Genomic DNA, 14,379 nt, shown 5'->3' on the forward strand with positions numbered 1-14,379 from the left:
TGGTATACTCACTGAACTTTTTGTTGTCTATATACACGATTCTATTCCCGTCTATGCCAATTGGTATTTCACAGTGGTATAATGTGAATGATGTTCTGTGTATCAGTAATGCAAATTCTACACAACAGTTCATTCTTTTAACATCTTTACTCCCTGATTAAAATTCTCTATTGAATATGAAGAAAATAAAACCATGAAATTCGTGAATTTGACCCTCCTTAGAATCAGTCATTGTGTCAGTATTAAAGTATACCACAAACCCACAAGCATTGAAAATTATTTGCATTTTACCTCCTGTCATTCTGTATTAAAAAAATATGTCATATTAACACAATTCATTAATGCCTACAAATACTCATCTTCTGTTATAGGTTTAAACCAAGAAATTACTTTCAACAGTATCCCAAACAACACATAGATTGTGCTGTTCACTCAGCTTAAAATCATGTCCCTTCTTCTTGAAGCAACACATCAAAACTGCATATAGTTTTAAAATTCCCACACATCCAGAACATTTATAAAGCCATAAAATGAATCTTTAAATATTCAGATTACAGAATTGTCTTCACTAATAACAATAAACTGCAAAATTCACTAAATCATAGAACCACTATAATCCAGTCCATAGTAGCATTCTGGATTCATCCATAGTGTCGTTTAACTGCCAGTCAGAATGTAATACGTGTTATATTGTTTCTACAATTCATTCTGTTAACTACTATAAACTCTATGTTCACTGGGCATCCACAGATGCCATATGGTCACTCCGATGCTCAGTGATGTGCCACACCACTGAAGATTAGTCACTCCACACACACACTGTCCATCCATATCATTGATGGTCTACCCCTTCCTCTTTTTCCAGGAACTTTACCTTTTATTACTGTTCTGAGCAGTTCTCCTTCCAACCTTTCAATGTATCCAAAATATTTTAACTTTCTTTTGTCGATATCCTTAAGGAGCCATAAAGTTCTACTGATCTTTTCTAACATCCTTTTCATTTGTGCCTTTCAGTATATGATATCCTCAACAGCCTTCTGTAACACCACATCTCAAAAGCATTCTGCTAAGTCTCGCTTAAGTATTACAGATTATAATATTCCCATACCTGACTATTTCTTCATGACAGATTAAAAACACAAACAAAAAACATACCAGCAACATAAAAAAATCTCTCTGCTGAAATATCCTTACATGCAATGCAGTCTAAATATATCACTGAAATTGAAAAGGTTATCATTATCGATTTTCAAGAAAATGTATCCTAATTAAGTTGTTTTGAATTATTAGCAATAAGAACCACCCATGTGCTGTAAAAATACCCTTTTTACATCCCCCCCCTCATGCCAATTAAACAATAAATTACTTCTATGTACTCTCAAACTAGCCACATTCTTAAATATTTGAACAAACCAAACTCCTTCACATGTTCTACAAAAATTCATGCATTCATAGTTTTTGGCTATTCACATGTAATGACATTCTAACGAAATGGCCAGCACCCATCATGTATGTCGCTGGCTTTCTGTGTATATAATATATATATATATATATATATATATATATATATATATTTTTTTTAATTTCTTTTCTTTATTTTCAGTTCTTTCAAATCCAAAATTTGCAGAATTCATCTTTTCAGTGTTTTTTTTTTTCCTTCATTGGTTTTATGCTTTCTGTTTATGTGGATGTATTATATCCACTCAGTTGTCTGTATTTCTACTCATCACTTTTAATTGTATACTGTTTCCGCTCTGAAGTCTTGTGTCAAGTTTTTTCCATCCTTACTTTCAAAATTTATACACAAAAAAATCAGCTAATGCCTTTTATATTCTTCTATAGTAGTAGTAGTAGACAAGACTGTTTTATCCCTATCTAACTTTTGTAGATTGGGGGGAGGGATGGGCAGTTCACTCTCCACTGGTAGCCAATCAGAGATAGCTGGCTCAAGACTATCATTAATTATACATGGCACCAGTGAAGAGATGCGAATGACAAGTGCCACCATCTAATGTCCCTAATTCTAACACTTTGTTTTGCTGTTTGAAAACAGTGTAGGTCCTACAGTCGATTTTCTTGAGTTTATGGGATGAAAAACCCAAGTTTCTCAGAGAAAAAACATGCTGGAGATTGACTAACTAGGAAATCAGTCGAAAAAAAGACTTAGTAAAAAGTTCCAGTTGGCGACTAGAATAGAACTTGCGACACTCTTCCTTCGGGTAGTCTAGCGAAGTCAATGGCACCCACCACTTCCACTGAGCTACACAGGATATGTAAAATAATATCCTTTAATTAAAACCTCATTTAATTTTTAACTTTTTTTTAGCCTAGTTGTTACAATATTTCAAATAATTTCATGTTTATTTACTATTATAGTTATTAAAACTATAGTTTCCAAAAAATGTAAGTTTACAACCTCTTTTCATACTATTTGCTGCAAAAGGTCATTTGTATATATGATTTTGCTAAGCTGAGACATTCTTATTCTTCAGACAGGTCGAAAGCATGTCTTTCTGCAATCAGAAGATAAACTGTACATAAGTGCTGGTGCAGAACTGTTACATTCCTCTTCCAGTACAATTTTACAAACTACAGGTGAAGGTCAGCCAAAAAACCATTCTTATTATTTATCTGGACAACACAGGTTGTTTGTTGGAAGTAGGCAGTGGATTGTTGTTCCTGTGAGTTTTTTTCCTTTTTAATATCATTTTAATCACTTAGACTAGATGCCTTTAGATACCACTGCAAGCAGCAAGTTTAAGCACAGTGGTGTCGGAACTTTTCAGAAATTTGGATATTAACAAAAATGAATTAATGTCATTTTTTCCCCTTATGATATCTTTTAAAATTCACGTTAGAATTTACTTAATTCTAATGGTTATTAAATAAACATTATATTCCTCTTTGTTCATTTTAACTTATACAACCTAGCACAAAAGATGGTATTAGTATTCTATGTTACCATATAAGACGAGGCTTAAATTGTAGGCTATTTTTAAGTTTTAAGCTTACGACCCCCCCCCCCCCAATTTCTTCTTTCTTGTATTAATGCAATGTTAGGTATTGTTGTTATATCCATTATTTTTATATCTCTGCATATCCATTATTTTTTTGCATGGCATGGATTAGGAAAGAACTTGACATTGTCAGCATCCAGGAATGCATTAGCAGAGTTAATCTCAGGTGGTATGGTCACTTAAACAGAATGGGCAAGGAAAGATTGGCAAAACAAGTGTTCTCTGCCAGGTTGGCAGGAAAACGACCCAGAGGAAGACCAAGATATGGGTGGATTGATACGGTACAAAGTGCCTTAGATGATAGAAATATAAGATCTGATGATGTTTTAGTCTTGAAAAGTAACAGACTGATTTGGAGGAAAATTGTAGATAGGAAGTTAGTGATGAGGTAAATTTTTCATGTAGCACTATCATATCCTGTACACCCCTTGAGGGTACATGGCAGGAATTTGATGATGATGGAGTATTTATGCGAATTACCCTAATTAAAAGTGATTAGCTCCAATTTTAATTAATTATTGATTTTGCATTTTTTTTAAATTTTAGGATTATTAAAATTGTTATCATTTAAAATCATGCAACAAAACGAAGAAAGCATGAAGCTCGATTTAAAATAAGGGTAATTGAAATGGCAAAGCAAACTAATAACTGTGCTGCTGCAAGAAAGTTTGACATAACGAAAAGATAATAAGAGAATGGAGGAAGAAAGAAGATATTTTAAAAAAATTGCCAAAGAAAAATGTGCGATGAGAACCAGGATCACTCGATGGCCACAACTGGAAAATCATGTTGCAGAATGGGTATTTGAACAAAGGCAGAATGGTTATCTTGTTACAAGAAATATGATTAGAGCATATTCACTAAAATGGTCAAAATTGAATCCGGATGAAAGTATAGAATTTCAAGCTACTTCAGGATGATGTAATAATTTTATGAACAGACAAAATCTGGTAATACGACAAAAAATGAAATTTGCTCAAAAACTACCAGCAGATCTTGACCACAAACTTACCAGTTTCCATAAATTTATTATTCAGTTGGGAAGTATTTACTGAATTTTTGCTCAGGACATGGACTGGTCATTACTAACATCATATGTCAACATAAAGATGTACACATGTTCACTTGGAGAGAAGAAATAAGAAAATCCTCATTGACTATGTCATTGTTGATAGTGATAACATCATGCTCATTCAGGATACAAGAGTATATAGAAGATTTGAAATTAGGATTAATCATTACTTAATATTAAGCAGGATAAAAACAGAGACAAATGTAAGAAAGCTAAACACTGTGTAAAATTAGCTAAACCAAATAAATATCAAGAAGGTGGCAAGATATTCTGCAGGTTGTTGATAAAGCTCAGAAATTGAGGAAAGAGTGCTGTAAAATGAATTAGATGATAAAAGGTGATATGAAAACTTCGAGAAAAAGATATCCTTGATGTATGGAGCAATTACTTTGAAAAATTGCTAAATGAAACAAGCAGTGATAGCACAGTGGCAAAAAAAAAAAACACTGACCGGGCATGCAATCAGGAATACATATCCATACTTGAAGTAGAAAAAGCCACCAAAGGCCTGAAATGTGGAAAGGCAGCTGGAATAGATGATATTCAACCAGAAATGTTCAAGTATGGAGGTATAAAAAGCCTTACAGTGGCTACACTGCAGAAGGGCTGGACGGAGGGAAGAATTCCAGATGATTGGAGTAGAGCTCATAGTATCCATATATAAAAAGGGAAATAAAACTGAATGTGAGAATTTCAGAGTTATTTCTCTACTGAGTGTTTCTGGTAAGATTTATGCAAGTGTACTCGAGAAAAGGTTGAGCAGGATTGTGGAAGGGAAGCTTGGTGAACAACAAGCTGGATTCAGGCTAAATTGAGGCTGTCAGGATCAGATTTTCAATGTACGAAAAATAGTTGAGAAATCGTGGGACTATAACAGATCTGTATTTAAGTTTTGTAGATCTGGAAAAGGCATATGACAAGGTGCCAAGAAAAAAACTATTCAAAATGTTACAGTTGTATGGTGTCAATAGGAAATTATATCAAGCAATACTTGATTTGAGTTGTGGTTATCAGTTAGAATTGAAGAAAGTATAAGAAGATTGCTCTCAGGGGCTCACATTGATGAGTACGGGCATGGCAAACCCGAGATACCCAAACTAGACCTGATCTTACTTCATACAATATACACTTGGTATATTATATCTGGAGACTGGTCTTCTACTCTTCTTTCCCTCTCTCTCTCTCTCTCTTACTTCTTACTCCCCCCCCCAGTGCTATTAGAGCAACTCGAGGACGAGGGGGGTGACGCTTTCCTCTCAAACTGTAGTTTCCACTATCTACTAAAGCGGCAGAATTCAGGTCAAGGAGTGGTGGTTGACACTTGACGAAAACTTAACCATTGAAACCGAATGAACTCTAACCAACTTAAAGATACATGCTGGCTTGACCATTACCTGGTCAAACGAGAGTTGCAACCACTATTAGGGAACCAAGATAGTGAAGGTGAAAAATATGCTATTGGAACAAAACATCTCCTAATAGACAGGAAAAACATAACAAGCATAGGAACATGGAATGTAAGAACTCTTCACCAGGAAGAAGCATTGGAAATACTACTGCATAAATTAGATAACTACCGATGGGAAGTGATTGGACTCTGTGAAACCAGATGGACTGGAAAAGTAGACTTCCACCATGGACAGTACAAAATCTTAACTTCAGGCAGGGACGACAACAAACACCAAGAAGGAGTAGCACCACTTATATTAAAACCAAAAGCTCAAAACTCTCTATTGTCCTACAATCCTATCTCACCTAGGATAATTAAAGCAAGATTTAAAACATCAATCGGATCACTATCAATTATTCAAGTATACTCATTGACTTCAACATCATCAGAAGAAGACATTGAGGAGTTCTATATAGATTTGCAAAAAGCAGTACAGCAGACATCAAGTCAAGATCTAATTGTAATGGGGGACTTAAACACAAAAGTAGGCAAAGACTGGTTACCTGGCCAAGAGTAATTGGAAAGTTCGGGTATGTAGAAAGCAATGAACATGGTGAAAGACTGCTAAACTTCTGCTCAAATAATAGAGTAACAATAACCAACACTCTCTTTAAACATCCAAAACCCCAAAGAAAATGGACATATCACCAGACAGACAAACCAAGAATATGATAGACTATATTATTGTAAACCAAAGATGGAAATCAAGTATCCTAAATTGTATTAACTGGTATTAGCTAATACAAAGCTAGTATTAGCAAACTTAAGAATAAAGTTAAAATCTGGAAGCACTTTTAGAGTCAAAAGGAGACTGAATGTAAAAAACTACAAGACAACAATATTCTAAGAAAATATCAACTAGAACTAGATAAAAACCTGAAGGAACTACCAAAACAGAATATAAACATCGAAGAACATTGGTGCAAATTAAAGGAAATAATATTAAATTTGGCAGAAAAAACAATAGGTTACACAGAAAGAGAAAGTAAAAAGGATTGGATCTCGAATGAAGTAAAAAGGTTAAGCGATCAAAGGAAAAGCATGAAACTAATACAGAACTATAACAGAAATGAATATAATACATTAACCAGAGAAATTAGAAAACTAGTTAAAAGAGACAAGAATAACTGGTTAGAAGAAAAATGCAAAATGGCAGAAAAGCTATCAAAAGAAAATAACCTTCATGGATTATATAAACAAATAGACCAAATTAGTAAGACACGGACAACAAAAATTATAATGATCAAAAACAAAGAGGGACAACTAATTGAAAGTAAAACAAAAAGAATGGCCAGATGGGAAGAATACTTCAAAGATTTATATAATAAAAACAGCTCCCAGGATATTAAGATTCCAGCCACTGAAATGGAAGAAGAAACAAATATCTTTACCAAAGAAATAATAGCACACAGCATAGAAAAACTCAAAACTAGGAAAGCACCTAGTATTGATCAAATACATGCAGATTCTTAAAAGCAGGAAAGGAACAACTTTTGGAACCATTAAAAACATTATTTGAAAGGATCTACAAAAACGAAGCAGTGCCTACTGATTGGACCAAATCAGTCATAACTCCTATATACAAAAAAGGAGATAAAACAGAATGCAATAATTACAGAGGCATTAGCCTCCTCAGTATTCCAAGTAAGGATTTTACAAAAGTACTCCAAAAACAAATTAAGCCATATATAGAACTGGCACTAGGAGAAGAACAAGCAGGTTTCAGACCATGGCGAAGCACAATTGATCAACTATTCACCTTAAGATAGCTAATAGAAAAGACACTAGAGTACAACCAAAGTTGCTACATAAATTTCATAGACTTTCGTCAGGCATTTGATTCAATCCGTAGAAGAGAACTATGGAAGAATTTGGAATTCCCAACAAAACCATAAGAATAATAAAGAATCTGTATGAGAAATCTGAAAGTGCAGTACGAATGGAGGATACATTAACCAACTGGTTCCACACAGAGAGCGGAGTAAGACAGGGATGCAATCTGTCACCAGACCTGTTCAATCTTACACTGGAAGAAGCAACCAATAAGGCCTTAAACTGTGAAGACTTTGGAATCAAAATATATGGCAAAAATGTGACAAATTTAAAATTTGAAGACGACATTGCATTACTTGCAAGCACAGAAGAAAATCTACAGCGAATTTCTGATAAAATAAAGTAGGAGTGTATAAAATCTGGATTAAACATAAATATAGACGAAATAAAAATTATGCAAATAGGAAAAAGAAGCACCAATCTGAAAATTTAAATTGATAGTAAGAATCTAGAGCAGGTAGAAAACTTCACCTAACTTGGAGGAATTATTGAGTACAATGGTGAAATTATAAAATATAAACAGACGAATCAGTCAAGCATCCCAAACTTTTGGACGACTTAATAAAATATGGAAGTCAAGAGACATCAAACAAGTAACAAAAGGTAAGAATCTATGAAACAATGGTCCTCCCAATACTCCTCTATGGAAGTGAATGCTGGAATCTCAAAAAGGCTGAAGAGAAAAAATTATTAGTTAGCTAAGAAGATTACTTGGAGTATCTCTGCTGGATCGACTAAGAAACGAAGACATAAGGAAATGACTAAAACAAGAAATAACAATAATAGGCAAAATCCAAGAAAGAAGACTCCGATGGTTTTGCCATGTGACCAGAATGGGAACAGAAAGACTACCATCTAAAGCCCTGAATACAACGATGGAAGGTAAAAGATCCAAAGGAAGGCCCAGAATTAGATGGATAGACAAAATAAAAGAGGACCTGAAAACCAAATCACAACAAGTGACACCAAACTGGACAGAATTGTTCAGACTCTCCCGGGACAGACAGAAGTGGAAAGAGTTCATTCATCCTCTTCTCCCTTCCATCATCATCCGCATAGATGATGGAAGGGAGAAGAAGAAGATAAGAAGATTGTTTAATGTTAATTCTGGTGTCAGACAAGGATGTGCATTATCCCCTCTGTTATTCATTATCTATATGGATCACATTTTGAAGGAAAGTAGTATTAAACCTGATATCGAAATTGGAGATGTTAATCTCAGATCTTTACTGTATGTGAATGATGTTATACTTCTAAATAAATCCAACTATAAGTCTGCAAAATTTCCTGACTAAATTGAATAACTGCCGTAACAGATTTGGCATGAACGTCAGCTGTACCAAGACAAACATAATGAAAATAGGCAGAAGCAGTGAAAATATAAATTGCAATGTGAATGGAGAACCTATAGAACAAGTAAAACATTCAGCTACTTAGGCACAATTTTTAGTGAAGATGGTAAATTAAATATGGAAATAGACAACAGAATCAACAAACTGGTATGGTAGGAAGTCAATTGAATAAATTTATATGGAATAAGAGAGAAATTAGTCAAAACACTGAATTAGCTGTATACAAGACAGTGTCGAAGCCACTTTTAACTTATGGATTTGAGAGCTGGGTTAGAAATAAAACATTTGACCATAGACTAGAAACTGAGATATGAGAATCCTGAGAAAGATTAGGGGCATGAACAGATGGCATAAATGGCAATATCATATTAAAAATGAGGATATTTGGGAAAAACTTGACATTGTTAGCATCCAGGAATGTGTTAGCAGAGCTAATCTCAGGTGGTGTGGTCACTTAAACCGAATGGGAGAGGAAAGATTAGCAAAACAAGTGTTCTCTGCCAGGTTGGCAGGAAAAAGACCCAGAGGAAGGCCAAGATACAGGTGGATTGATACAGTAAAAAGTGCCTTAGAAGATAGAAATATAAGATCTGATAATGCTGGAGTCTTGACAGGTAACAGATTGATTTGGAGGAAAATTTTAGATAGGAAATTAATGGTGATGTAAGTTTTTCATGTAGTACTGTTGTATCCTCTACACCCCCTTGAGTGTACATATCAGGAATTTGATGATGATGATGATAATAAAAAATAGATATCACATTGAAAAGAAGAGTATGTAAGAAAGTTTTAAAAAGAATTACAGTTGAGCAACTTTTACAAGTAAATTATAGACTCGACTATACAAACCTTATTGAAGAAAAAATGAAACAAATTGAAAACAAGAACCAAACCTTGGAGTCTCAGTGGCAAACTCTGAAGAAGACATTGATTGAATAAGCTAGGAAGGTATGTAGTGAAGTTGTCTGCAAGGACAAGGATAGAAAAATAAGAATACCATGGTGGACAAAAAATGTTAACGGAGCAGTCCTAGAAAAGAAGAAAGTCTACCAAATAAGCCGGCAGATGCCCTCTCATGGGAACACTGATAAGAATATAGAAAATAAATATCAGGAAGGTGGCAAAATGTTCTGGAGGCTGTTGAAGAAGTTTAATCATGACATAAAAACTGAAGACAAGAATATCCTAGAAGTCTGGAGTAATTACTTTGAAAGACTGTTAAACGAGCGAAGCAGTGACAGAACATACTAGAAAAATTTCAAAGGAATGCAAATTGGAGTACATATCAATACTTGAGGTAGAAAAAGCCATCAAAAACTTGAAATGTGGAAAGGCAGCAGGAGTAGATGATATTCGACCAGAAATGGTTAAGTATGGAGGTATAAAAGTTTTGCAGTGCCTACACTGCATAATTCACTGGGCCTGGTCAGAAGGTCAAATTTCCAATGATTGGAGTAGAGCTCTCATAGTATACCCATCTATAGAAAAGGAAATGGAACTGAATGTGGGAATTACAGAGAAATTTTGCTACTAAGTGTTCCAGGTAATATTTATGCATGCATACTTGATAAGAAGTTGATAAAGATTGTATAAGAGAAAAATTTGAGAAGAACTAGCTGGGTTCAGGCCAAATAAAGGGTATCAAGATCAGATTTTCACTTTAAGACAAATAGTTGAGAAATCATGACAAGGATGTGTACTTAAGATGACCTTTTTCTTGACCACTAGACAACAAATAAACATCGGACAGACATCAAGAAGTTTTGAAACAAGAAAAAAGGAACACATAGGCTGTGTTAGGAATAACAGACATGATATATCAAGCCTTTCTTTCCACTTTGCCTCTACCAACCATAATATTGATTGGGATATGAGTCATATACCCTACATAGAAGAGAACTACCATTCCAGAACTTTCGAAGAAGCTGCTACAGTCGCCCATTCAACAGGTAACTTAAATAAGAATCAAAGCCTAATCTTACCAGATATATGGAAAACTCTAATCTGATCATTTAACCAAAATGAAATGAACTTTCATGAAAATTACATTAAATATCTCAACAAATAAAACTTTGTACTTGTGACACACGTATCATATCACTGTTTCACGTTCAGTGATAACTTTATATAATTTTTAGAATTGCGGTTAGTTTCCTAGTTTTTGTTACTTTCTATCGCCTACCAGTGTATTCCTTTGAAAATGCTGACAGATATTAGTCAGTGAAATGTTGGATATTAAACTATTATTTACTTGGCTAGCTTACAAAATAAGTCTTTAATTATTGATGTGTACTTAAATTTTGTAGGTCTGGAAAAGGCTTACTATAAGGTGCCCAGAAAAAAGCTTTTCAAAACACTACAATTATATGGGGGTGAATGGAACATTATACAGAGCAATACATAGTCTATATTTAAATTGTCAATCAGCAGTCAGATTTGAAGGAAATACATGAAACCATCTGGTTTCATGTGCAATCAGGGGGCTCTATAGGATGTTCATTGTGAATGCAGCTGAAGTTTTCTGTGCTCCTGCCGATTTCATAGTTTTGGTCTTTTTATTGCTGATTTTCATGCCAAATTTGTTACATCTATTATTCAATTTAGTTAGTGAATCCTGGATACTTGCAGTAGATGTGTTTAGAAGTACAACATCATCTACATAAGGCAAAGAGCTAAGTTTGACTTCTCCAATTCTAATATCAGCTTGATGCCACTTTCTTTCATAATGCGATCCATATAGATGATGAATAAGAGTGGAGATAATGTGCATTCTGGAAATGTCAAACAGCTTTTTTCTTTATGCAGATGATGTTGTACTCCTCAATACATAAGTCTCCAGGATTCGCTAACTACATTGAATAACAGCTGTAACAAATTTGGCATGAAAATAAGCAATAAACAGACCAAAACTATGAAAATGGGCAGGAGCAATGGTTTTTTTCTGGCGGTACACAGTACCGGCACCTTTTTTCTTAAGTTTTTAAAAATTTGCGATTTATTGACAGCAAAATGTATTATAAATATTCCGGTAGATGGTACTGTGTTCACGGATTGAATTTTTAGTCTTGATTACTCATAAGTTGGTACCTTGCTTTCCTGTTTCATAGGTTGGTACGCAACCAGAAACAGGAAGTTATGTTCATTTCCAATTGCTTCCAATATCAGTTTATCAGTTCTGTATTCATTCTGAACCAGGCAGGTGTTCACGTGAGTTTTGAATTAATCTAAGTTAAATCAGTGCAATCATTGCTCAAAATGAGTAAAATAAGTAGTTACTTTATGCCAATGAGTAAAAAAAAAGAAGGCTGAAGGAGCAGAAATTGTTGAATCTACTTGTGATCCTGTAAAACAGAAAACTAGACCCAAAATGCACTTGGTGAAGAGGATCACGAAACCAAGACCGAAGATCCACGTGGTCAAAAGGAAAAGGAAGCAGATTCTGATAAACAGTTGGCCCAAATGTTAGACATTTTTGCAGAAAAATGACTTCTACAAGAGAAACAAGTAGCTGTATGTCAAGAATAAGAGGTTGGGTTGTAAAGTGTGTCGTGATGTCGGAAGTCTTGTTGTCGATAAACACATGGGAACGAAAATTTCAGGGGAGTGAGCAAATGGTAAAATCAGTCATTTTGGAGAATTTCGTAAACAACAGTTAATGTCATTAAGAAAAAAAAGATTTACGATCTTACGATCATAAGGAGAGTGCAGTGCACAAAGAGTGCCAAAAAATAAAAATCTGAAGCAAAAAACGAAACATTAGAGAAAGTTTTCCCAAATGCTTTGTCTCATAATAAAGACTACAGGAAAAGTGTTTCGAACTGCTTACAAAGTTGCGAGGAGAAATCAATCATTTAACAACTTTGAAGAAGAAGTAAATTTACAGGAACTTAGTGGCCTAGACATGAGATATATTCTTCATTCTGCAAATGCTTGCATTAACACGAGCCATATCGCAAATGAAATGAGAAAAATATTAATAGACAATACAGTGAACTCCAAGAACAAAATATCATTATTTATTGATGAATCGACAACTGTAAGTAACACAACAACAACATTAATTATTATTGTTTGTATAGTTTTTCCTGAATTTTCGGCTCCTGTGAATCTTTTCCTAGATTTGATCGAATTATCAGATGTAACTGCTAGAGGAATTCTAAACTCTTTAATTATTCATCTTGAGTGTTTAGGATTATCTGAAGATTGCTTAAAGGAGTATTTATTGTCTGTAACTTGTGATGATGATGCAGCCGTGTTGTTTGCTGTGCGTAATGGTGTAAGGAGGCTAATGTAAGAGAAGTTTCCTAGTGTTATTTTCTGGCATTGTGCTAGCCATCGCCTTGAATGGTCTGATAGTGACACAGTGAACAATGTGGCAGGAGTGAATCGCTTTAAGAGTTTCATGGACAAACTTTATGTGACTTATCATGCTTCACCTAAGAATGCTAAGGAACTACAGGAATGAGCAGCAACTCTAGAACTTCAACTTCTTAATTGAAGTTGAATTTCAGAATTTTAAGCACTCGCTGGGTTGATCTAGTTTCGCATTGCATTGCTTTTGCAGTGTGGCAAGACTTTGAAGTCCTCATGCATCACATTCTGAGGCAAAAGAAGACAGCAGAAGAAGCAAAACAGATTGCTTTCTTTATGAGAGTCTTTTAAGAAAAATAATGTCATGCAAGTTTGTTGTTGATTTGGGCCTTATGTGTAATGCTGTCCAAGAACTTGGTGAACTAAGTCTAGATTTACAAAAGAGAAATATTGTAAAAAGCAGACAGGAAGATAAAGAATACAGTTCAACTTTTTGAAGAAAGAATTGAAAATCCTGGTCCATACTACAATATTTCTCTTCAAAGTCAGAAGAACATGAAATTCAAAAGGGATTGAGCTCCACAAAAATGAAAGACACAGTCCTGCAATAAGTTCATCTGCTTTCTATAAAAGTCTGAAAGAAGCTGTTGGAAAGCATATGCTTGAAGGAGATGATGCTGATTTGCCTGAATGTGTTAAGATTTAGATTCCAAGTATTGTCCAAAAAATCATAGGAAGCATTTGACATTTGGTCAAGCTGAAATTAAAAAGTTAGCACGCAAATTTCACTTAAATGAAAGAGAAGCAGTTCGTGGGTTCCGTGAATATCTTCAAGAAAATAAAGTCCCGGACATACTACTTCCTCTAAAGCACATTTTGGGCACAATTGCAATATCTTCCATTGAATGTGAAATGGTTTCTCTCAGATGAATCTTATAGTAACTTCATCCAATTCATCTCTGCTTGTACGGACAACTTCTGCACTGATGTTCATCAGGATAGTAGGACCTCCTCTCTCACTTAGTTCAACCCTAGCAAATATGTGGACTTATGGCTGCTCCGAGGTCTTCATTCTGCAGTTGATACCAAAAGCAAGAAACAATCTAGAGATGATGAGGATATATATTGGAGGATATGTTAAAAGTGTGGAAGTTGCTGTAATAACATCTTCATGGTGAGTACCGGCACCTTTTTTTCCAGAAAAATAGCACTGGGCAGGAGTATATTCAGCTGCATTCTCAGTGGAGATCCTATAGCACAAGTAAAATATTTCATCTATTTAGGCACAGTTTTTAGTGAAGATGGCAGGTTAAATCTGGAAATAGACAACAGAGTAACCAAAGC

At 34.7% G+C, this 14,379-nt stretch overlaps 1 protein-coding gene across 1 annotated transcript in view; it reads left to right on the forward strand.

The window, feature by feature from the left end:
* Nucleotides 1–14,379, forward strand: part of Rich (Guanine nucleotide exchange factor subunit Rich) — a 456,640-nt gene that overhangs the window by 160,298 nt on the left and 281,963 nt on the right. The window contains exon 12 of the mRNA XM_090404468.1: nt 2,493–2,681. Within this exon, the coding sequence (XP_090260594.1) occupies nt 2,493–2,681 (189 nt within the window). The remainder of the gene's footprint in view (nt 1–2,492; nt 2,682–14,379) is intronic.

The sequence above is a fragment of the Typopeltis vanoorti genome, chromosome 14 (genome assembly GCF_054136105.1).
Source record: "Typopeltis vanoorti isolate ZY-2024b chromosome 14, IOZ_Tvanoo_1.0, whole genome shotgun sequence".
Classification (NCBI taxonomy): Eukaryota; Metazoa; Arthropoda; class Arachnida; order Uropygi; family Thelyphonidae; genus Typopeltis; species Typopeltis vanoorti.